At 39.4% G+C, this 25,273-nt stretch overlaps 1 protein-coding gene across 1 annotated transcript in view; it reads right to left on the bottom strand.

Annotated features, from left to right (window-relative positions):
- The window catches only part of AKT1 (AKT serine/threonine kinase 1), a 112,998-nt gene that overhangs the window by 48,699 nt on the left and 39,026 nt on the right, over nucleotides 1-25,273 (bottom strand). Inside the window, exons 3-4 of the mRNA XM_034768140.1 lie at nucleotides 16,041-16,169; nucleotides 4,400-4,511 (exon numbers count right to left, since the gene is read on the bottom strand). Coding sequence (XP_034624031.1) covers nucleotides 4,400-4,511; nucleotides 16,041-16,169 — 241 coding nt within the window. The remainder of the gene's footprint in view (nucleotides 1-4,399; nucleotides 4,512-16,040; nucleotides 16,170-25,273) is intronic.

Raw genomic sequence — 25,273 nt, 5'->3', positions numbered from 1 at the left:
ACTTACCTCAGACTAGCCACAACCTGTTTCCTACCCTGGACAAACTGCAGTGCCTTCTACTTCAAATAAGCAGGTGAAGGTGTACTCAGGTAAAAAGCCTATCCTTCACCTTGACCTGCTCTGTCAAGTTAAAAGGTGTTGCAATATATACACACTAGGAAAAAGGTCATGATTAGAAGAGGTTAATTAACACACCCTGGCCTGCAGACAAGCCCTTAGGAGATGAGCTCGCTATGTCCCTAATACACCCAAACTCTTGATACCAATGGACAAGAGCCAAAAAATGGAAGTTAGATATTCTAAATGGCTGTGAAAAGCCCTGCAAACCTATTGGACAGGCCCACTTCTTTGTCCTTAAAATAAAATTTGCACTTGTTAAGCAGTATTCACTGACTGAAGCCAGGATAGAGCTGAAAACAGGAACATTCTTCCTTTTAAACTGTTTCCATAGACTTCATTTTCTAGATGTATTTACAGCACAATTCCTGACAAAGAACAGAATGAAGCCAAAGGAAACACCACTGAAAAGCTGATGAATTTCAGAAATCTTTGCTGAATGAAACTGCTTCACCAATTAACATCAACACCCACATTTTAGTAACCTATTTAGTCAATATTGAAACAGCTACATGTGAAATGTTCTGTGATTAACATAATAATAAATACTGCATGGAATATCCAATTTACAAAAGATTTTCAAAAGTATTTGGCATTGGCCTAACTCTGCTCCCACTAAGTCACAGGTAAAAAAACTCCCAGTAACCACAATTGGAGCAGAGAGAGACCAATGCTGAACACTTTGGAAAATCCCACCCTACATCTAGACAGGGAAAAGTAATTAATGCATTTAATTCTAAAATTCTGGAGTGACTCTGCACCACAGGCTCCCATTGTTACATTGATATTTCTTCAAAAGATCTTCTTAATAAGAAGCAAGTGTTAAAAATACTTAAAATGCAGATACTCCTGTGTCCACTTCATCGTAACATACCAAGGGTCACATTTTTCAAATACGCCTCCACAACTGCACCTGCAAATATGCACTAGAGTGAACACACTACAGTAAGTAGTTTACAGGCAGACACACAGAATTTGGGGAGATATGTTTCCCAGGTGCATTTTTGAAGGGCCATTGAAAAAATTAGCTTTAGAAGTACATCTTTCAAAACAGCTGAACTTCAATTTGAAAAATAAAATAGGAAAAAACAAATACAAGGTCCAGGCAAGAGAGTATCTGGCATAAAATTCTAATTAAAACTATAGCAGCTACACTGGCAATACCTTGTACACCCCTCACTCTCGCCCTGCAGTACCTTGAATTTTTCACTGTCTGAATAATACAGTTGTCCTATCTAGTTTCTTTAGGCAAATTATGTCCAATTTAGTATTCTCTGTCTGGAGAATATCTGCCTGTCCTCAAAGAGATGTGGAGTGAAGTTAGCAAAACCTGTGGATTTTGTCCAGGCAACCTTAACTTGCACGATCAACCCTTTCTCAGAAGCTCCTCAGACACTGGAGTCTTGAGGTGAGGCCCTTGAGATGCCAAGAGGTGGGAAAGCAGGTCACATTTGCACACGGAATAACAGTTTCTGAACAAAGGCACAGATTTTTCTTCAACATCAGAAATGCCTGTCTTTATGCCCCACCTCTAAACATTAAAAATAACCATTACAAAGAAAACATCCTTCCTCCATTTGTGTTCACATTTCTCCATTTCCCTCTTAAAAGCAGCTTTTGGGTTTAAAGGATAAAAGGATGTTCAAGCTACATCTCCTTTTAAGTCTAATTTTAGCTCTCTTTTATTGATTGTGGGTGAAATGCCATGGAACTTCACTGGGGCCAGGATTTCACCCTTAGATCCTGTCTACACGGCGGAGGCATGTAGGCTACGTGTAGCTAGAAGCCACAGTGAAAGGCAGGCTGTGTCCACACTCACTGCAGTGAGGCAGCGAAAGGCTCTGGGAGTGGGGAAAGGTTCCAGCAGATCCCTGCTGACGGAGCCTTTCCCCAGGCACTGCAGCAGGAAAAGGCTCCAACAGCAGGATGCTACACTGCTAAAAATGGCAGTGTTGATGGGAAGCACTGCTCGGGCATGCAGAGCATCATACAGTATACACCTTGGGGTTCAGGTGTGTAGGGCACTCTACTCTATTCACCTAAGCCGTCTACACTGCTATTGATACCCATGCTAGCTGGGCGTGCAGTGAGTGTATAATACACGCCAACGCAAATGTAGACTATCTCCCAAATGTATGTTGCAGAGATGACTAGTATGAGCAGTCCCAGGCTGTGATGCAGCCAGGGTGGATTGGATTTAAATCAAATTAATTTAAATCACTAGTCAGGAAGACTCGATTTAATCATGGTTTTCTACCTAAAGGTGCATTCTTGTTGGTCGTTATAACCTTAATACATATTCTTCACAACTCAGAAATAGATGTAGGTTTCATTTTTAGAAGGTACACACTATACATTTTATTTATTTTGAAAACTTTTCAGATTAGTTTTACAGCTATATCAGAAAATGAATGATTGTTTGGTTATTTCATTTACCAAAGGTAATTGAAGCAGATATTTATGAAGTCATTGGGAGGCGAACGATCTCCAATTCAACAGGTTAATCATTAATATTTGGAGGATTTTCTTGTCATGCTGTATTAGGAGGAGAACATCAGAAGACAGACATTTAAATTGTTTTATTTAACTAAAACAATGTTAAGTATTCTGGATTTTTTTTCTTCAACAGCAAACATATAATATTTTAACAAAACAAGCATATGTCCCTCACTTCTCACATTTATCTCCAGACTTCTTCTCCTTGTCCAGATCTATTCAGCCCCCAACAATCTTCTACTCATTGAACTTTTGGAAACTTTGCACTTTTAGACTGAGGTAAGGGATTGACTCTGTCTACACAAATTTGCAGAGGGACAATATAGTTGATGTCTGTTATTTCTCACCTCTATATATTATTTATTTATTTATTTGAAAACATTTTTGCTGTTAACAAGCATGTTACCTCTGGAGACACAAATCCACAGTTTGAGAACTGCAAAACTAAGCATCTCTGATGGTATCTTCTAGACTGAGCACTGAGTCCCATTGGGTAGATAGAAAGATTAACCTAACTAATCTATACAGAAGCCCCTGGAACCCTATAAGATTGGGTCCCTAATCCATGAACCATTGGAACTTATTTACAAAACTTTTCTTAAACATTACATGAATATATTCTCTAATACTATAGAATTAGAATTTACAATCCCTATTCCATAATGAGATATCTTTGAGCTATAATGTATCTATCTTTAGATAGATTTTTTTCCTCAAAAAGCATTTTATCAAAAAAATCCAATTTAAATAAAAAAAAAAAAATCCAATTTTTATCTACCCTGGATGCAGCCTAATTGGTTGGGAGGGACAAAAATAAGACTGAAATGCAATCTCCCTGAAATGAAGGTGTCTCGGTCACTTTGGGGGCCATTTGCTACAAAGCAATAGAAGAAAACACCTAATTTACTTTTCTTTGCTTAAGTTTGTTTTCATCCTCCCCATGTCATCATAACAGAACCATAAGCTACAAATATGACACCAACTCGAATCAACGAATGAAAGACTAAGTAGAAAATAAGCGAAGAGAACTAGGTAAAAATGTGCGGAGCTTACAGACAAATATTGTGCCTGTGTCATACATAGGGAGGACTGGGATTTTAAATACCCCACAATGATACCAGAATAATCTAAATTCAACAGCTGAACTGCAATTTAAATATTTAAACAGCCAGTTGCTGTAAATAGCTACGCTGGGATTCTGTTCTCAGGAGGTAAGAGATCAATTCTCCACAAGTCAGAGTACAGGATACATTCTTTAGCTCTGTTTCCTTCAACAGCTGAAATACAAGTCTCCTGCAGCAGCATAGTACTTCTCTGTCATCACTTTTATCATCTTATTTACATAACCCATTAGCAGGTGGCAGCAATACAATTAACTTGTTCCTCAGAAAGGTGTCCTCAAAAAGGGTCAGTAGGCTGAGACCGCTCAACTCTGCTGGGGTCTTTGTTTTGCTTTGTGCTGACCTCTCTCCAGTAATCTCAAGGTGGGAGAACCTTTATTTCTTATGTGATGAGAGCCTGGAAATCAACAACTAGTATGGGGCCTGGTTTTCAGAAAATGCTGAGCACCCACCCTCTGAAAAATCAAGCCGAAGGCCTCTCGGGTTGGACCACCCCAAAATTGTGACGTCCATTAGCATTTGTGCTTTTGAAAACGTAAACCTATTAGAGTCTAGACCTATGTCACCTGAGAAATTGGAGCTTTTGCAAGAACTGCACTAATAGCACTGAACATTCACATCTGCTTTTGCAAGTAGTTTATGTATTAAATATGAATGAAACATACCGCTCCTCTGGAGTCTCCACATGAAATGTTCTTTCAATTACTGTAGTCCACTGGAGGCATCTAATGATGAATGTGTTTGGTTTAGGTCGTTCTGTCTTCATCAGCTGGCATTCTACCACAATCAAGGAAGAAAAAGTCATGGTACATAAGCAGGTTTAAATAATCATTTGTCTTTATTCTTATCTAGCAAACTGTTGCAATTAATCAGCCACAGAAATCTCTAAGTACTTCTTTAGGAGACATAAGACAGTTTGCTATGCTGATGAAACCAATAAATAGCTCAGTAGATAGTCATTTAAGCTTTGTTTGAATCTAGTTCTATTTAGAAAGCCTTCAGAGCTGACCAGCCGTACAGTGTAATGCCACTAAAGAGATCCAAACTCAGGTCCCACATTCCCCTGATCGTCAGGAGCAGAGCACATGACAGGGGCAGTTCACAATGGGTCTGATTATGGCATCCACTGAGGTTAATGGCAAAGCCCTCATCAACTTCAGTCACACAGGACTTTGAAGAAGTTAGCAGAGTGGGTTTGCAGTGCTTCTTCTACAAAGACCCGTGTGGCTAACAGAAAGATCAACAAAAGTCTCTGGAGGAAAGTACCTCCAGTCCTCATAACCTTATTATAAAGGGCAGATCACAGAGGGGCATTCCGAAAAGGACCTTCTTAGCTTAAAAAAAACACTCAGACAATGGATGTGCAGACACCCACGTTAACTCTGGTGACAGCTTTCATCCCTGCAGACACTGCAACACAATCTAAACTAACAAGTCCACAGAAGTACGGATCATTTCATAACATCCAGAAACCATAAAGTGGACTCCTTATACCATCATTCACACACAGCACTTTCTTCACAAAATTATTTCTGCATCTCTTAGGATTGAAGTGGTCCTTTTTTTCTTTCTTTCCAAGCCACATTTAGTATTTTATGGCCATTCCTCATGGGACCTCCAAAGGTAATAACAAAATGTTTTTTAAGTACATCAGAAGCAGGAAGCCTGCTAAACAACTAGTGGGGCCCCTTGATGATCGAGATACAAAAGGAGCACTTAAAGACGATAAAGTCATTGCGGAGAAACTAAATGGATTCTTTGCTTCAGTCTTCACGGCTGAGGATGTTAGGGAGACTCCCAAACCTGAGCCGTCCTTTGTAGGTGACAAATCTGAGGAACTGTCACAGATTGATGTGTCACTAGAGGAGGTTTTGGAATTAATTGATAAACTTAACAGTAACAAGTCACCGGGACCAGATGGCATTCACCCAAGAGTTCTGAAAGAACTCAAATGTGAAGTTGCGGAACTATTAACTAAGGTTTGTAACCTGTCCTTTAAATCGGCTTCTGTACCCAATGACTGGAAGTTAGCTAATGTAACGCCAATATTTAAAAAGGGCTCTAGAGGTGATCCTGGCAATTACAGACCAGTAAGTCTAACGTCGGTACCAGGCAAATTAGTCGAAACAATAGTTAATAAAATTGTCAGACACATAGAAAAACAAACTGTTGAGCAACAGTCAACATGGTTTCTGTAAAGGGAAATCATGTCTTACTAATCTATTAGAGTTCTTTGAAGGGGTCAACAAACATGTGGACAAGGGGGATCCAGTGGACATAGTGTACTTAGATTTCCAGAAAGCCTTTGACAAGGTCCCTCACCAAAGGCTCTTATGTAAATTAAGCTGTCACAGGATAAAAGGGAAGGTCCTTTCATGGATTGAGAACTAGTTAAAAGAACGGGAACAAAGGGTAGGAATTAATGGTAAATTCTCAGAATGGAGAGAGGTAACTGGTGGTGTTCCCCAAGGGTCAGTCCTCGGACCGATCCTATTCAACTGGAGAAAGAGGTAAACAGTGAGGTGGCAAAGTTTGCAGATGATACTAAACTGCTCAAGATAGTTAAGACCAAAGCAGACTGTGACAAACTTCAAAAAGATCTCAGAAAACTAAGTGATTGGGCAATAAAATGGCAAATGAAATTTAATGTGGATAAATGTAAAGTAATGCACATTGGAAAAAATAACCCCAACTATACATACAATATGATGGGGGCTAATTTAGCTAAAACAAGTCAGGAAAAAGATCTTGGAGTCATCGTGGATAGTTTTCTGAAGATGTCCACGCAGTGTGCAGAGGCGGTCAAAAAAGCAAACCGGATGTTAGGGATCATTAAAAAGGGGATAGAGAATAAGACTGAGAATATATTATTGCCCTTATATAAATTGATGGTATGCCCACATCTCGAATACTGCATACAGATGTGGTCTCCTCATCTAAAAAAGATATACTGGCACTAGAAAAGGTTCAGAAAAGGACAACTAAAATGATTAGGGGTTTGGAATGGGTCCCACATGAGGAGAGATTAAAGAGGCTAGGATTCTTCAGTTTGGAAAAGAGGAGACTAAGGGGGGATATGATAGAGGTATATAAAATCATGAGTGATGTGGAGAAAGTGGATAAGGAAAAGTTATTTACTTATTCCCATAATACAAGAACCAGGGGTCACCAAATGAAATTAATAGGCAGCAGGTTTAAAACAAATACAAGGAAGTTCTTCTTCACGCAGTGCACAGTCAACTTGTGGAACGCCTTACCTGAGGAGGTTGTAAAGGCTAGGACTATAAAATAAATAACAGTGTTTAAAAGAGAACTGGATAAATTCATGGTGGTTAAGTCCATTAATGGCTATTAGCCAGGATGGGTAAGGAATGGTGTCCCTAGCCTCTGTCTGTCAGAGAATGGAGCTGGATGGCAGGAGAGAGATCACTTGATCATTGCCTGTTAGGTCCACTCCCTCTGGGGCACCTGGCATTGACCACTGTTGGTAGACAGGATACTGGGCTAGATGGACCTTTGGTCTGACCCGGTACGGCCGTTCTTATGTTCTATGACAGACAGCTTTAAGATCCTTCAAATTTGGGGCTGACATTGATCCTCATTAATAGCAGAATGGCTGCTGTAAGCTGAACAAACTCAAATACGTTCAGTTAAGTAGCAATTTTCAGGCTATTTTAAGACATTTTTTGTACCTAGTTTTCTGAACTGCATTCAGCAGAACTCTAATTATAATAGAGTTCCTCCTTCTAATGGAAACCTCTATTACACAAATAAAAACAAAAGGACCAAAGAAGAAGAAGAAAAAAAAAGGGAAGAGTTTTTGAATGTAGCTGTTCTTGTTCCAGTATCAAGCCTCTTGCTCTGCGCTTTCTGAAACCACTGCCTCACTATTATTTGGTCTTAAAGTTCTAAAATAAACTTCAGAGTAAACAAAAGGTCCTATAAAAAAGTCAAGACGACATCTCTACTTACTACGAAAGCTTCTACCAGGTTCCACCTTTAGTAAGATACAATTTAGTAATGTGTACTGTCATTCTGGATACATTCTGTTCTTAAGAGTATACACTCTAGCACTGTTAGACAAATTTTATTATTGTGAAAACTTAGAGCACCCCTTTTTAAATTCAAGCCTTTAATTAGCACATTGTCTGTAAAATAAAATATTTACAGCCACTGTATTTGGGTTCTGTATTTCTGGCAATATCTTTCATGCCTCATTTGCTGCTGAAATTATAAGCTTTTCAACAAGTCATTTTGCATTTTTTAATCACAAGAAAATCTATTTTTTCTTTAATAGCATGCTGAGGTTATACTGTGTCCTACTAAAGAACTGCAATAAGAAAAGAGAAAGTTTATTAATGAGTCATGGAAAGGTTTTCATGTGATAAATAGCACTTCCTCATTCCCTAGAAAAACGAACATTAAAGGACCACCACAAACAGATGCAGTTATGCTTTTATTGTGCTGCACCCACCTCTACTGCATGTGTTCCTGTAGCTACCACCATCTTTTAAGGAACTGTAGTTCACACTGTATACTATGATAAGAGTTAGCGTGGTCCAGTGGATAGGACTGTGGACTGAGTTCTACCTCCAGCTCTGCAACTGACCTGTGGTGTGACCTTGGACAAAGTCACTTTACCTCTCTTTGCCTGTTTCCCCTCCTATTTTTAGTCCGTCTTGTCTAGTTAGACTGTGTTCTCTTTGAGCAAGGACTATGTGTTTGAACACAATGAAGCACTGATCTTTGCTGAAGCCTCTAAATACTACAGTATAATACAAACAAATAATAATACCGTCTATAGCTAATGAGATTAAAAATTATGAGTTGTCTGCTATGTTTATCCTGAAGCTCAATATTATTTTTAAAAGACTATTAAATAAAAAAAAAATTACAAGTATTTAGTCAACGTCCTTGTCATGGACCTGCTTACTAGACTACTTGATACTAGCTGAAAATATCTATTCATAGGTAAGGTAAATATTTCTGTAAGTCACCATAAAAACAAAAATTAACTACTTAACTTCAGCGTAACAAACTATGCTATGCTTTTCAATAGAGAACGAGATCAATTAAATATCAACACATTTCGTCTAAATCAGCACTGTCCATTGATATTTGTTAAGCTTGCTGATCCAGCAATCTTTAAAGCATGCAGCAAGATGAATAATAGAGATTTGTCAGTTAATAACCACTATAATTCAAGTATGTCACACAGAAGTGTTTTGTTTGGTGAACAATATGCTGTCTAATTACCCTGCTCAATCATAACAGCACATATCACAAAATGCAGAAATCTTTATTTTTAACTTGCATTACACTAAAGTACTGTACCATACGGATTTTTAAAAAAATAAATCCGGTTACTACCCAATTTCCTCCAGACATAGCTGAGTCTCCGGGACTTTATTTTATCAATGAACCCAGGAAATACCTCTTTAAAAAAAAAAAAAAAAATCTTTAAATCGGACACAGTGCTATTTGTGGTACTTTACAAACTACTCAGAACAGGTTGCCATTTTTTGTGTGTCTGTACAGAACCATGCACACCTATACCACTGCATAAATAAAAAGTTATTACTGGCCCAATGATAAAAATGTGATCTCAATCATACGTAGTATGTTCTGCTATGGAAAAAAACCCTCACACCTCCAATATCAGCTGAGGATCAGTCAGTCCTGTCAAATGGACCAATACCACTATTCCCCATTTGCAACAAAGTCTGTACTATAAACTGCAGCCTGTTTAAAAAAAAAAAAATGATGTAAACTATTCTCAAGAACCTCTTGATTCTTTCTTGGCGTTTGGTCTTAAAATAAGTAGGACAGAGAAATTGTTTCTAACAGGAACAGACACCAAGGCATTCAAATGCAAATTACCATTTTGTATTTGAAAGACACTTAGTATTATCCTAGTGACTTTCTAAAATGTCACAATATTTGCTTCCCTAGCACTTAAGCTAAAAGCCAGATTATTTGTGATGAAGGTGTCAAACTCTGCTCCCTATTTAATGACATCACGTTTTAAACCAATAATGTCAAGGAAGAATCCTTCGCTCCCCACTATTTTTTTTTTTTTTTAAATGAAAAAGAAAAAACTGAAAAGGACAGACAGTAAGAAGAGCAGTCTGGTGAAGAAGAGATGGTTTGAAAAGGCAAATAAGGAATGTTATGTCTCATACCAAGCCTTCTTTCTGTGCTACTGGATAGACCTAACCATATGATAGCAAGGTGCAAGTGAGAATAGAGTTCTGAATACCACCTTACGCCCAGAGTCAGCAAGGTATTTAAATTCATTGGACCTGGAGATTGCTGATAATGTCAAGTTATCTACTGGAATCTGATCATCTTGTGCAAAAGGTCCAGAACACTGATAATTCTTGGCCACAGATGCACAGTCCTGCCCATAAAACTACTACTAGTTTAGTCGGACGACTGCAGTTGTCATATACCCAATGCAACAAAATCTCATACTGAATATAGTCCACCCACATTTTGATGACAGGAAAAATAATCTGTTCCTTGTAGTAGGGTCTCTATTTTCATGTTAATTTTTTCTATACATTACCTCTTTCAGATGCATAATTTAAAGGAGGGTTATAATCGAATATGGAGATGTGCGTGATAATCAGAGATTACCATCAATATGAATTCCACTAACCTAAGCTGTTTATAGCAATAGAACTTATTTGTTATTTGCCTGCATGATCTCTGGAATGTTTTACATTATTTCAGAAAAGTTCTGCATGAACACTTATTTGCTATAAGGTCTCTTATCTCACCTCTCTTGGTAGTGAAGGAAAAACAAAATAAATTACCAATAAAAGCAGAGATCCAATCCTGCAAATCTATTGGGGTTGCATACTCAGAAGGATTAGGCATTAGTTTTGATGGAATAAATTGAAATCACCAACAAGTATTTTATGGGAGAAAATTTCCAAACCGTATCCTTGAACTACACAAACAGATGAATGGACATTTCAAAACGTAAAGTAGGCAAAGGAAACGCAGGATTTTTCTTTTTTCCTTTTTTAAATAAAGATAAGACTGATTTTACAGAAGCAGCTTTTCAGACAAGTTTTCATAGACAGTGATAGGATCAAAGCCCATTCCATCTGAAGCATGAGAGTCTAGAATTGATCCTAGGGTAGTGAGGGACTTGCAGATTGCAAAACTGTAGATGCAACTTATATTTCTGCACAGTAGGTGCAGAATGTGGTTAGTTTCGGACCCACCGTTTTATTTATTCTTCCTCGGGGGGGGATCAAACTCTTCTCTGATACCATCTGCCACCTTCCTTCAGTGTGTTGTTCTCACATGTGTAGCAGGAGGTGCGACTTAGTCACAACAAAGCTGAAACACTCAATATTTGAGTTTTTGCATTTCATTACAAATATGAAAATGGCCCTATTTTCATTTAAAACCTTTTCTTCTTGAAGATTAAACCAGTTTGAGTGAAAACTGAGCTGTTTTCTAAGGGAAAACATGAAGATTTCCGGCAGCAGCAGAGTGTAATTTTTAGCAAGAGTAGTTTTGCCACGAAAAATCTGCAATTTCACAAGTTTTTGACAGAGAAATAGCCACCTTGTTGAATTTCACTAAATAGCAAACATTTGGAGTTGTAAAATTACTGAAAATAAATTGAAAAGTTTGTATGTAACACTCTGGGGAAAGCCTGTTCCCACTTTTGCTATTATTAACCTTCCCTGAGCCACTGCTAGCTGTGTGTATCCCACTGACAGAGTGAAAATTGTATTTTGGGCCGTGTTCTTCATCTGATACTTGCAAAGGAAGCCTGAGTTAACTTTATACATTTTGGCAGTCCCTTTACCCAACTACAAGCATGCTTCACAGACTACCAGACTCCAATCCAAGACAAATGAAAGTGGACGATCAGATTTGGGGGGAGAGAGAGGTGTGAGCAGCCTCAGAGAGACAAGATTGTAACATAACTGGGTCTCAAATGCCAACAGTATGCAGGTGATTCCCAGTTCTATTTGAAGTGCCAGAGTCCAGTGCCTCAATGACACGTAGTTGAACAAAGATAAATCTGAGCAAGATGGAAGAGATATTCTAGTCTATATAGCTGTTTATACCATGCTCATCATTGTAGTATCTGAAAGCCTTCCTGTAGTGCATTAAGCAATGTGACTACACACTGGTCACGTGTTTGTTCTCTCACTCTCTCCCCGGAAGGAGAAACATGTGCGGACATGTGTTTTATTTTGGTAGGGTTTTTTTTTACAAAATAAATATGCCTGATGCTATGTGTTTGTATGAGAGAAAGCAAGATCAAAGAAGTGTGCCTTGTACTTGGAGCGGAAAGGGGTGAGATTTCGGTCTCCCACACGGACGACCTTTACTCTCAATAATAAGAGTTCCACTGGGCCAAAAAAGCGTAGTTGTCAACCATAGTCTTTGTCCCAGAGCTTTAGATGGTCTTTTAGGTATCCTGGGTCCAGGCCATGGAGCGCTATGAATACAAGGACCATGCCCATGAACTTGATTTGAAGCCAACAAAGAGAGTAAGACAGTTGTGATGTGTTCATGGTAGTTTCAACAACTAGTTCAACTACAGTCACTGCCTCAAGCAAAGAACTCTGCCCGTTGATCATCAAAATAGTTTGCAGTTTTGGGATCCTCTTGGGCGTGGTCTACAGGGGGACCTGTATCTGTCTGGAAGATGCTCTGATACCATGACAACGAACTTGTTATACATGCCTAGACCAACAGGCTTGATCTGCCAAAAATCCTCAGAACTCTCAACTAAGGAATAAGTTAACCTCTTCTGAATGTGTTATGGAAGAAGAGCAGAAGAAAGAAGGCAACGCTCACCATTTTCAGACCTTAGCACTGACCCTTCCTAAATAATTACCATAAAAATACGGTTAGCAGCAACTTAGAATATCAGGGTTGGAAGAAACCTCAGGAGATCATCTAGTCCAACCCCCTGCTCAAAAGCAGGACCAATTCCCAACTAAATCATCCCAGCCAGGGCTTTGTCAAGCCTGACCTTAAAAACCTCTAAGAAAGGAGATTCCACCACGTCCCTAGGTAACCCATTCCAGTGCTGAAGGTGTCAACATTTTCTGGGTACATATCAAGTGCTTGAAAAGACTGTCTAGGGCTTTGTCTACACTACGCACCTTTTAGTGAACGGCTGTGCCATTACAGCCGTGCCGCTAAAAGACACGCAGTGTAGCTGCTGGTTGTCGGCAGGAGAGAGCTCTCCCACTGACAAAAAACTTCCACCCCCAGTGAATGGCGGTAGCTTCTGCTGACAAAGCGCTGTTCAAACCGGTGCTTTTCGTTGGCAAAACTTTTGTCTTGGGGGGGGGGGGGGGTTACCACCTCTGAACAACAAAAGTTCAACTGCCAGTGTAGACAAAGCTTAGGATTTAATGGCTTTCTGCTGCTTTCTTTACTTTGCTGACCTGTAAGGAGAAATCAGCATAAAGAGCGAAGCATTATAGGCTCTGTCATTGCTGAGGTGAAAATACCAATAAAATCTCTCCTGGGACTGGTTTAGCAAGACAAAAGGCCTCCTAACGCACTCTCCTGTCATTCTGGACTGATGCAACTTGTGATAACATGCTCGTTTTTTATTCCCAGCCTCATCGTACCTTAAAATATAATAAAATAAGTATCCAGACACCTGTTGGGCACATGGGTACCAGGGCTGCCATGCGAATGGATGGCACAGAGCAATAATTCCCGAGACCTTCTTGTGTTTTAATAGGCCTCAGGAGGCCCTAGAGGAAATCTGATTGGAAATTAATTTTTGTACCTAATCTTTAAAAGGCATCTAAGCTCCCCCCTCAATGCCCACTGCTGCTCCTCAGGCAGAACTTCACTACCCAGCCTACCAGGCAGGGACGCTCAATGGAGCACTGTTTATAACAAATGCTGCATGATTCCATTTGTAAAGCTGTGGGGAGTGAGGTAAAATGAAGGGCGGACTGCATATCGGCATGAGGAAGATAGGCATTGAGAAAGAATAGCAGACAATAAGATGGAACGGAAGCCAAAACAGGGGAAGAACAGGTTAAAGAATATTTAAATAAGTTAGATGTATTCAAGTCGGCAGGGCCTGATGAAATTCATCATCGGGCACTTAAGGAACTAGCTGTAGCAATCTCAAAACCATTAGCTATTATCTTTGAGAACTCCTGGAGGACAGGTCAGGTCCCAGATGACTGGAGAAGGGCAAACATAGTACCTATATTTAAAAAGGGCAATAAGGAGGACTCAGAGAATTATAGACCAGTCAGACTAACTTTGATACTGGGAAAGATACTGAAACAAATTAGTAAACAACCAATTGTTAAGCACCTGGAGGATAACAGGAATAGGAGCAGGATAAGGAATAGCCAGCATGGCTTTGTCTAGAACAAATCCTGCCAAACCACCCTAATTTCCTTCTTTGACAGGGAAACTAGGGAAATGTGGTCTAAATGAAATTACTATAAGGTGGGCGCACACCTAGTTGAAACAGTCCTCAGAGAGTAGTTACCAGTGGGTCACTGTCAAACTGGGAGAGTGACTCTAGTAGGGTTCCACAGGGGTCAGTCGTGGGTCCAGTATTATTCAACATTTTCATTAAATGACTTGGATAATGGAGTTGAGCGTATGCTTATAAAATCTGCAGATGACACCTCGCTGGGAGGGGTTGCACACACTTTGGAGGGCAGGATTAGAATTCAAAACAATCTTGATAAAGTGGAGAATTGGTTTGAATTTAACAGGATGAAACTCAATAAGTGCAAAGTACCTCACTTAGGAAGGAAAAATCAAATGCACAACTACAAAATGGGGAATAACAAGATCGATGGCAGTACTGCGGAAACATCTGGGGATTATGGTGCATCACAAACTGAATGAGACACACTAATGTGATGCAGCTGTGAAAAAAGGCCAAAATGCTGGGGTATATTAACAGGAGTGTTGCATATAAGACCAAGGTGATAATTGTCCAGCTCTACTTGGCACTGGTGAGGCATCAGTTGGAGTGCTGTGTCCAATTCTGGGGGCCACACCTTAGGAAAGATGTGGACAAATCGGAGAGAGTCTAGAAGAAAGCAACAAAAATGATAAAAAGGTTTAGCAAACCTGACCCGAGGAAAGGTGAAAAAATCCTGGGTGTTTAGGTTTCAGAAAAGAAGGCTGCGGGTGAGGGGACCTGACAACAGTCTTCAAATATCTTCAGGGCTTTTATAATGAGGATGGTGATCAATTGTTCTCCTTGTCCACTGAAGATGTGCAAAAAGTAATGGGTTTAATCTGCAGTAAGGGAGATTTAGGTTAGATATTAGGAAAAACTTTCTACCTACAAGGGTAGTTAAGCTCTGGAATAGGCTTCTAAGGGAGGTTGTGGAATCCCTACCATAGGAGATTTTTAAGAACAGGTTGGATAAACACCTGTCAGAGACCGTCTAGGTTTACTTGTCCCTGCCACGGCACAGAGGGCTGGACTTGGTGACTTCTCATGCTGCCTTTCCAGCCCTATATTTCTATGAACACGGTAAAGGATGTCCAGGAGAAGGGAATTCTATTCAGTTTCTTCTGCCACACCCTTGCTGGGGTGCTTGAGTGCAGTATCAGAGGCATAATTGGGGGTTCTTATGTGTGGCAGCAGTAGGAAGAGCACCAATTTCTATTATTCCCTGAGCCCAGAAATTCTCTTGGTGCCCTGACACACAATTTTGATTAAAAAAAAAAAAAAAAAATTGAACATGTTCCATCAATTTCAGGGCCTGATCCCATGCCCGTTGAAGTAAATGGAAAGACTCCCATTGATTTCAACACACTTAGGACCATATCCAAACTGCAAACATGTAGTTTAGGGTTGAAAGCCCCGATTCTGCAACATTCTTAATCTTATACTACTGAACGGGATTAGTAATGTTTAAGTACCTTGCTGAATTAGGGCTTAAAAGTTTGCTATTTTTCCTACTGTACAAAATATAAGAAGAGTAAAGGTAAAAATAGTAAAAGAGTACTTTGTATTGTAACTATAAACAACAATTAGTAATTTCAAATAGAAAAGAGACTGAAAAATAACAGTGAATTACATAAAGTAAATGCAATCACACCTTTGCATTAATCATTTGTACTTCAAAGCTACAAATCAGATTAACACTGCAAAATCTAATATTGCATAAAATGAAAACTTTTTATGTTTTCATAGAACATTTGTCTTGAGCTGATTTTGATTTAACATGAAAGATATTGTGTATAAAGGCTATGCTTACAATAATTCTGTAAAACCCATACAGCAAGAATGAGAGTGCCTGTGAAAATGCTTACGAGCTACGGAGAAATTATTTAAAGGGGATTCCCGTTGGTCAACATCCTGCGGCCGCTCTTTGTAGCCAATGAACGTGCCATCGTTCTTCAACAGAAAATACCTTGGCCTCCATGTCTTTATGTATTCTCCTGGAAAAAAACAGAGCAGAAAAGACAGTAAAATATTCCATATATTCCATCCTAACTCCTCATGTTCCAGAATTCCAATGAGAACTTCTTTAAAATATTGATACTGTACATCCTCTTAATACAGAAGGCATTTTAATTCATCGTTTGTTCTGCTGCAAACAACGGAAAAATATAGGCATCAATTCAGATATTGACAGTGGATTTAACCATAAAAATGGGACTTCATAAAAAGTAAATAGGCATAGATGGGGGAAATATAGCTATTTCATTCAAATTCTGCAACATCTGCCTTAAATGCAATTTAAAATTTAAAAATCAGAACAGATGTCCTACGTATTATTTTTGCCATTGTCATTTTTCATACTGACACGTGGAGACATTTTTTTCATTTACATTTTGCAGCGCAAGTATTTTAAACAATGGTGGGTAATTTAGTAATTAGTCAACTGCTTTATCAAACCAACAATTTTTAGAGCATAAAAAGGCAATTCTCCACTTAAGTTACATAACATCACTCACTCATCTAAAAGAATGAAGCACAGGAGAGATCGCAATGTGAACGGTAAAAACCTAACTTTTAATATGCAGAAGTTCCAATGGTACTTCAAAGTGCTCGCTCTCTTTTCTGAAGAAAAACATTCCTACAGCATACCATGCCACTGGTCATACAAATGTTTTGCAGAGAGAGTGTATAGTTACACACAAACAATACAGCCATACACAAACTCCTGGCAACAGAAGTAACAGTGACTACAAAGATCATATCTCTAATTATTTACCAGGGAAGCAGAGCGGTCTACTTGACAGGGCACTGGACTGGGATACAGAAAACATGGGTTCCATTCCCAGATCTACTACTGATCTGCTGTGTAACCTTGGGACTCCTGCCCCTTCCACTGAGGCCCCGCCCCGTCCACACTTCCTCCCTCCTCTCCCCCCGCCCCCTCGCTCGCTGCTTTTCCCCTCCCACCTCCTCCCAACCCAGCTCAGGAGGGACTTGCCTGCAGAGTCAGGGCTGGGAGCTGCAGCTACCCGATGAAGGTAGAAGGCAGCCCCAGCTCAGCAGGGGCTGGAGCGGGGGTGATGACCAGAGTCTCCCTGCCTACCCCACTCGCAGTAACCGGACTTTAGGTGTCTGGTCAGTAGACCTGACCGGACACTGCCAGGTCCCCTTTTCAATCGGACTTTCCAGGCTCCTGGCCACCCTAAGCATATCACCTCCCCTCACACTGCCTCTGTCTCCCTTCTCACTTTTTGCCTTTATCTGTTTAGACTGACAGCACATTTCTGCAGCACCTAGCACAGTGGGGCCCAATCTCAGCATTGCATTGTGCCTACAGGCCCCAATCTTGGTGTTAAACAAATCCAGGGGCTCTGCTCCAAGAAACTTTCTTCATCACTTGCAATTTGCTAATTTCATTCAGTTTCATTATAAAAAGCATGCAGGTGCACATCCACACAGGAGAGTTCACTGTAGCAAGATATGGTGATCCTTGCTGGTTGTCTGAAGGGTTTGCTCCCAAATTAAATAATAAACAAAAACAACAACAAAAAAAGGCACCACAGGTTATTGACCAAGGCTCCTTTATTCAGCTCTCTTCCCATCCCCCACCCCACCACACCTCTCCTGCTGTTCTGCTTTCCACCCCAGGTGATTTCTTTCATGATGATGTGTACTCTGCCCCAGGAACTCCCCTACAGCTGCCTTGCCTCTTTCCCTCTCCCACCTCTCCTTCTGTAGTGCAGCCTCCCCCTGCTTCTCACACCAGCTGTGGTACCTCTTCCCTCTGCTCTGTCTCCAACCTTCTCTCCCATTTCTCGGGGACACGCACACAGCTGGCTGATGCTGGTTGCCACAATGGCTTTTTTCACCTTTTATTCTAAAGCAAAAAAAATCAGGGTAAGTGGAGGAGAGGGTCTGCCCAAGACTTAAGGGATGATCTCCTCTGTGTATCGGAACTGTCTGAGAACATCTATTAGCACTGATATTTTTCTGTTATTGCAGACAGAAAAAAACAAAGACCCTGCATACAATCTAGTACAGGGGTATGCAACCTGTGGCACGTGTGCTAAAGGTGGCACACAAGCTGATTTTCAGTGGCATTCCCACTGCCCAGTTCCTAGCCACCGGTTTAGGGGGCTCTGCATTTTAATTTAATTTTAAATGAAGCTTCTTAAACATTTTGAAAACCTTATTTACTTTACATACAACAATAGTTTAGTTATATATTATAGACTTATAGAATAAGACCTTCTAAAAACATTAAAATGTATTACGGGCACGCGAAATCTTAAATGAGAGTGAATAAATGAAGACTCAGCACACCACTTCTGAAAGGTTGCCGACCCCTGATCTAGTATGTTTGCCCCAGTTGCAACAGGTTCAGAAATAGTCAGAGGTACCTTAGGAATTTCAGAGGAACTTATCCACAGGTGGTGTGATTTAACATTTACATTCAAGGTGTTACATATACTTTTTTTTAAATCTGAACTTTAACGTAACACTGGCAATTCTTGGGAATCAGTAATAGGCCATGGGGCCTTTCACTTCTAAGCCATCAGTTCAAATCCAGCCCAGGTCAGTGGTGTCCAAGAGTCATTACCATCAGGCTGTTTATGTACCTACTCTGAACTCTGAGCAGAATGAGCTGGCGGTCTCAGCGGAGATCTTTTAGACAGGGGTCTCACATGAGAAGCGCCACCATCAGGACTGGACAAGGCAGACTGGGAGCAGCTCGCCCAGCTCCTGTCTGGACTGCCACTGTTTTGTGACTTGCTCTCTAGGATTGTCAGGCTGGCACCATCTCCAGCACTGAAAACATTCTTCATTTACTAAAGCAAATGCAGCTACAGGTAATGAGCATCAAAATAACCAATATCCACTTACAAACGGTAAATGCTTCAGCTTACCCTACGAAATAACCCTCACCGCCTCCCAACAATACATGGTATATTTAAAATAAAAACAGACAAGGAAATAAGTTTCAAATGTGGAGGACTAAGCCCCTAACAATTTTAAGGTAGGTCAGCTTTCAGACTTAGAAATCTTGATATATCCTTTAATGATGAAGTAGAGCAGTGGTTCTCAAACTTCTGTAGCAGTGACCCTTTTCACACAGCAAGCCTCTGAGTGTGACCCCCCCTCTAAATTAAAAACACTTTTTAAAACATATTTAACATTATTATAAATGCTGGAGGTAAAGCAGGGTTTGGGGTGGAGGCTGACAGCCCATAACCCCCCAGGTCATAACCTCACCACCCTGAGGGGTCCCGACCCCCAGTTTGAGAATCCCTGAACTAGAGAAAGGGTCTAGTTCATCATTAAAGGGATTTAATTTAACTTGGTACCTTACAATGTCTTGCTGAGGTGCCAAATTCCCTCAACTCCCACCAACTTCAGTATCTTCAGGACCTGTCAAAATCTGACCCTCACTTAAAGCCAAAATTACAATAGTTTTACCCTGCAAATTCATTAAGAGTAAGAGTGTGATGTTACAATTTGCCCTTTGTGAGGAGTAGCATGTAGCTATGTCCCACGAGAGGACCAGAGAATGAATTCTGTCGATGTTCCTCCCCTGTGGTCCCCCATTGCTCTGGGGAGGGAGGAAGTTACTTCACTTGTTTCATGGAGCAGCTCACTCCCAGCTATGCACCTAGCCAGTAACTCTAGCCAATCCCCTCCCACTTGCACAGGACGGGGCTGGAGTGGAAGGGTCAGGCAAGAAGTAGCTGCTGCTTGTGCTTCCCACCACAGCCTGAGTCACACTCTCAGCAGGGTCCAGCAAGGGATTTTTACTCTTCCTTTCTCTCTTCTACAAACGAGTGACAATCTGCCAAAAACTCTTTATAGTCATTAAAGTTCTCAGACGAAAGGTTTAATTTTAGAGGGGAAAAAAATTTTTTTAAGTGAAATATGAGCAGGATTTCACACAAAACTGCATTGAGTTGTTGCAACAAACATTTTACCTCCTCTTTCCCATTTTACCTTTTATAATTTTATTTGATATTTAAATGTAATTACTCCAGTATTTTTGCCCTACAGCTTTATTCCACCAATAAACTCCACGTAGAAATCCTTGAGGAATTAGGATTTTTGTTACCATCTTCTATACTCTTCTTTGGAATGGGACCTTCACTTATTCATCACTGTAGCTGGTTCTCTTTCCTGATTCACATTTCTAATCTGCAGATTAGTAGTAAATTTCTAAATTTTCTTAAATTTTATGCTTGGTCTATGTCAGGAGCTTAATAAATTGTTGGGTCTTTTTGTTTTGTTTTTTTACCAGTGCCAAGGATTACAACCAATCAGTAAATAATAATAAATACAAAAACAAGATGTCGATGACCTGCAGCATTATGAAGCACATTGCAGTAACTATAGCATATGTGTCATTACATAACAGACTCTGAAGTGACAGGATAAACCAGAAATGTAACCAATGGGCATGAAATTGACTTATCCGTGGTTATATGTGAAAGTGGTTAGAGAAGCTTAATTATACACTTAATCTATAGATTAATAAAATATCAGGAAGTCTGATCATTCATCTACAGAAACTCTGGAACACAAATTTGTAGATAAAAATCATGAATACATTTATGAAATTTCTGTTCTTGCTAAACAAGTTTAAATTTCTATGATCAGCAATAGCAACTGCTAAAAAACATAAACCTACTTTACCTGTGACAGCTGTCAAATTTTATCTCCCTATAGAAACCATTCTTAAGTATAGAACAGTAGATGTTATATGTAAAGGAGTTGGAACTTTAAAAATAAATACAATAAATACGAAAGTATGAAATGAGGTGAAGTTTTGCTTTTTTTTAAACTATGTATGTAATTTTGCCTGTTTATTAGAATAGAAACTAATTACAATAGGATATTTGAATATCTGAAACAGAACTCTTAAGATTTTTGTTAAAACATTCAAGATACAGCAATGTCAAAATGCCTGGACAAACTTGATTTAAAAAAAACAAACAGCCTTTCCTTCCACTCATGTTTGGAGTGTTGGACACTGGCATATTTGAAGTGTGAGCTGCCTTTTCTTTTCTTTTCTTTTTTTTTTTTTTAAACTTTTCTATGTCCTGATTTTATTTCTTTAAGACAATTGTAAGTAAAAAGATATTTGAAGTGGCTTATATTAGTCATGTTGCTGCACATCCAACAGTTTCAATACCTAGAAAATTCGAAGTGCAAGAGATGCAGGATACTGCAAAAGTGTGTGTGAAAAAGAAAAAATAAAACTGCAGTTTTATTAGGTAACAGTAAAAAATAATAATGAAACACCATAGAAAACTAAACAATTTACAAAGCAAAACAGTTTTTCTTTTGTGATTCATTGCTTGTGTAATGCCTTGGCAGTCGCCTTTGTTTTCAGTAACAGAATGCTAACAGTGCAAAGAGAGAAAAGCAAAAGTATGTTTTATAAATCCTATATATAAAATGCTGGATTCAAATAAATTCATCTACAACTTGGTAGCTGAAAAAAATATGTAAAATCTTTATGCACCATTATGTTTATCCAAAGCAATTTTTGAACTGCAAAAATTCCCAAACTATACATTTCTGTAAATATACACAAAGATTGTTGGACTGATTTCATTTTGTTGCCTTGTCTCTGCCCCCCACATATAGCACATTAAAATCCTTAATATACACGTATGTAAATCTGTCTCATGCCAAAACCACTTTTCATTACAAGATGTACCGCAAAGCATACTTGCACTTTAATATTTCAAAAAGTTAAACATGAAACTCTCTTGGTTCATGAAAAGTTAACTCTACAGAGAATTTACAATAATGCAGGGTTATTTTTTTTCCCTCTCCTCCCCACAACAGTGTCTTACTGAATCTGGAGCTGTCTACCACTGATAAAGTGTCTAACATCAGAAACAGCTGCCACTCCCTGGGAAGCTTACAGGGTAAGTGGAGAATAATGAGCAGCAAGCACCAGCAGAACAAAAGAAAATCCATCTTTATTTACCAACTGCTGCATGCTTGTTGCTGCATCAAGCTCATTCAAAGCCAACACCACACCCTCAAATTCATAACAGACTGTATTTAAGCAGTCTTTGCTTAAAATATTTTAGCTCAACTCATGAACACAGAGGATTTTTTTTTTAAATAATTAGATTGACAAAGCAAGAATCCAACAAGTTTACAAAAAGTACAGGTTTGACTGTTAAGTATCAGAGGGGTAGCCGTGTTAGTCTGAATATGTAAAAAGCAACAGAGGGTCCTGTGGCACCTTTGAGACTAACAGAAGTATTGGGAGCATAAGCTTCCGTGGGTAAGAACCTCACTTCTTCAGATGCAAGAAGTGAGGTTCTGACCCACAAAAGCTTATGCTCTCAATACTTCTGTTAGTCTCAAAGGTGCCACAGGACCCTCNATGCTCCCAATACTTCTGTTAGTCTCAAAGGTGCCACAGGACCCTCTGTTGCTTTTTACAGGTTTGACTGTTAACTTTTTAGTGCCCCAAGCTAACTAGAACCTGCTTAGAAGCTTTGGAGGGAAAAACAAGCCCCCAATTATATTAAATGTACTAGAGTGACTATCAGGAAACTATGGACACAATGTATCATGCATTCTGCTCTGAGCATCAAAAAGAAGCTTTATTAATGGACAAAATGAACACACCAAATATTACAGAGAAAATTGTAATGCACTCCTTGATTGCACACATTACTATCTGAGTGCAACATGAAAGTTATGCAAAATGCAGTACTAATGTTTCGCCAGTCAAAGGAACAGAACGACTCATTTATAAAACTTCAATGGAAGCAAAGAGTTGTCTGCATCCTGTCTGCCCAATAAGGGCTCAGCAAAACAGATGCCAGCTTCCTTAAAGATGTGAAGTTTTTAAAAGATGCCATCTCATGTGCACTGGTGTGACTGAAGAATGGGATGTGGATTTACAAGTAGTGTCTGCTGTTCAAGCAAATTCTGTCCATTCACTTTAAAATCAACTTTATTAAAACCAAGACAGATTATTTTGTTGAAAAGGGTTTGACAATCCTCCTTGTGTTGTTGTTGGTTTTAAATAGAAGCAAACAGTTTTCAAACAGGGAATTAGTTTCACATCACATGTATGTACATTTGATGCTTATAAATTAGAGAAGTCAGTTATGCCTAACAAAATGTGTTGTAATTTTTTTTAAATTTCTATTTTGTTTCCCTCATAGTTGATATGCCTCCTTTTTCCCCCCCTGAACAAACTGTCAAAACAGTATTTGGGTTTAGGGAGCTTGGGAAAAAAAATAAAACGTATGCTAATGTCTTTCCCAATATGCTCACTAAGAGGCGAGGACCTCTGGTTTGTCTGCCTATTCACAGGAGTACAGAAGGGGGCCAGTTCTTTGATTATTTTTGGGTCACACTCTGGATGTGTTCTCAGCCTTTGCCTCCAGCATACAGCTGCGGACACTTTGGCTGTGCCCTGAATCTCAATGAGCCAGCTCAGACTGCAGTCAAGGGTGCTCCCCAATAGGGAGGTCAAGCCTGAGTCAGCAGACTGTCTGCACCAGACTGGCGCTCCACAGCTTATCCCAGCTCTTTTTCCTTTCACTGACCATATATGGCAGTCCACTGTCACAACAAGCTAATTCAGGGCAAGGCAAAGCTGCTCACTGCTTTATTCTTACTCGTTTTCCGTGCAGCTGGATAGTAGTACATTACATTTAAGGCCCTACAGCAGCCTGCATGACAATGATTGACATTACTGCCAACAGGTTAAGAAGAAATGCCTCTGCCTCAAGTGTGGCTCTGATTATCCTAAAACTACTACTGTTTCTCACGGTCACACAAAGCTACAATATATGGCACCTGCTTAATTATCATATCTTCAGGGAATTTGAAGGGGGGGAGGGAAGCTGGAGGAGGGGCAAGGGGGAATGATTAAATGGTCTCGTGTTCAGAGCGGCACTTAAAAAAAAATCTTCACACTGTAGTCAAATAGAAGCCCATTAAAAACAACTGAACAGCAACTTATGTTCGGGTTTCACACATCTGTAGATTATTAAAAAAAAAAACCCACATCTCTCTCACAGGGCCACATATCACAGCTACAAAACAATACGGGAATTATTTGGAGGAACTAGCAAAACAAGGTCACCGAGATTGCTTTAGAAGCTATGTCTGTCTTTAAATATATGGACAGTGTAAATACAAACATTAATTAGGGGACCAAAAGATGCTCTGAATCATAAAGCTAGCTTGTGTGCACACTGGATACCTATGACACATAAAAATAAAGAACACTGAGAAACAGACATTGATTCTGACTTTTTCAGGCATCATTTTCACATAAAAGATGGACGGTTACTGATTTTTACATTTTATATACACACAAAGTTTTAAGCACACATGAGTTCAAAACTAGGCATAATCCAACAAGCAACACCCTGATCTTGATCAGAATATCAATATTCTGTACCACTGCATTTCAATTTTACTTCACAGTATATTTGAAACACAGGGTTGGGTTTTTTTGTTTGTTTTTTTGTGGGGTTTTTTTTTTGCAGCGTTTCGTTTAGAAGGTCAAAAATGTTGCCATCTTGCTTACAGTAATCAATTTAAGCAATGCCAGATATTCCCAAAGGAGTCCAAGAGAATTAATCAGCATACAAAACTCCTTACTCCTACCTTTGGCACAGCTTACTCAGGCTAGTCCTAACCTACAGCTGTCTCTAGTGAGAAAAGATGCAAATGAAGTTTCATTAAACACTGCAGTTTTAAGGATAGCTACATAAATTATAAGAAAGGATACACTGAGCTCTTACAGTATGGTAAAAACAATCAGAGTGAACTTTGTCTCCATTACACCATGGTGGAAGTAAAAGGGCTAAAAAGAAAGCGATTAGAGGCCATGCAATGTAATTTTAAAACTTTTCCATAACACATTATGATCAGCAACTACAGCATTTTAAATACTAAAACATGCAAGTAAGATGTGCCATAGTGTATTACGCTGTTTTTGACAAGTGCCTTTATGTATTTTAACAACAGAACAAAGGCCAGGGACATCAAATTGAATTTAATGTATTTTGAACCATTGGATCTGTAAAAAGCAACAGAGAGTCCTGTGGCACCTTTAAGACTA

The sequence above is a fragment of the Trachemys scripta genome, chromosome 4 (assembly GCF_013100865.1).
Source record: "Trachemys scripta elegans isolate TJP31775 chromosome 4, CAS_Tse_1.0, whole genome shotgun sequence".
Classification (NCBI taxonomy): domain Eukaryota; kingdom Metazoa; phylum Chordata; order Testudines; family Emydidae; genus Trachemys; species Trachemys scripta.
This window is presented reverse-complemented; position numbering and strand designations above follow the sequence as displayed.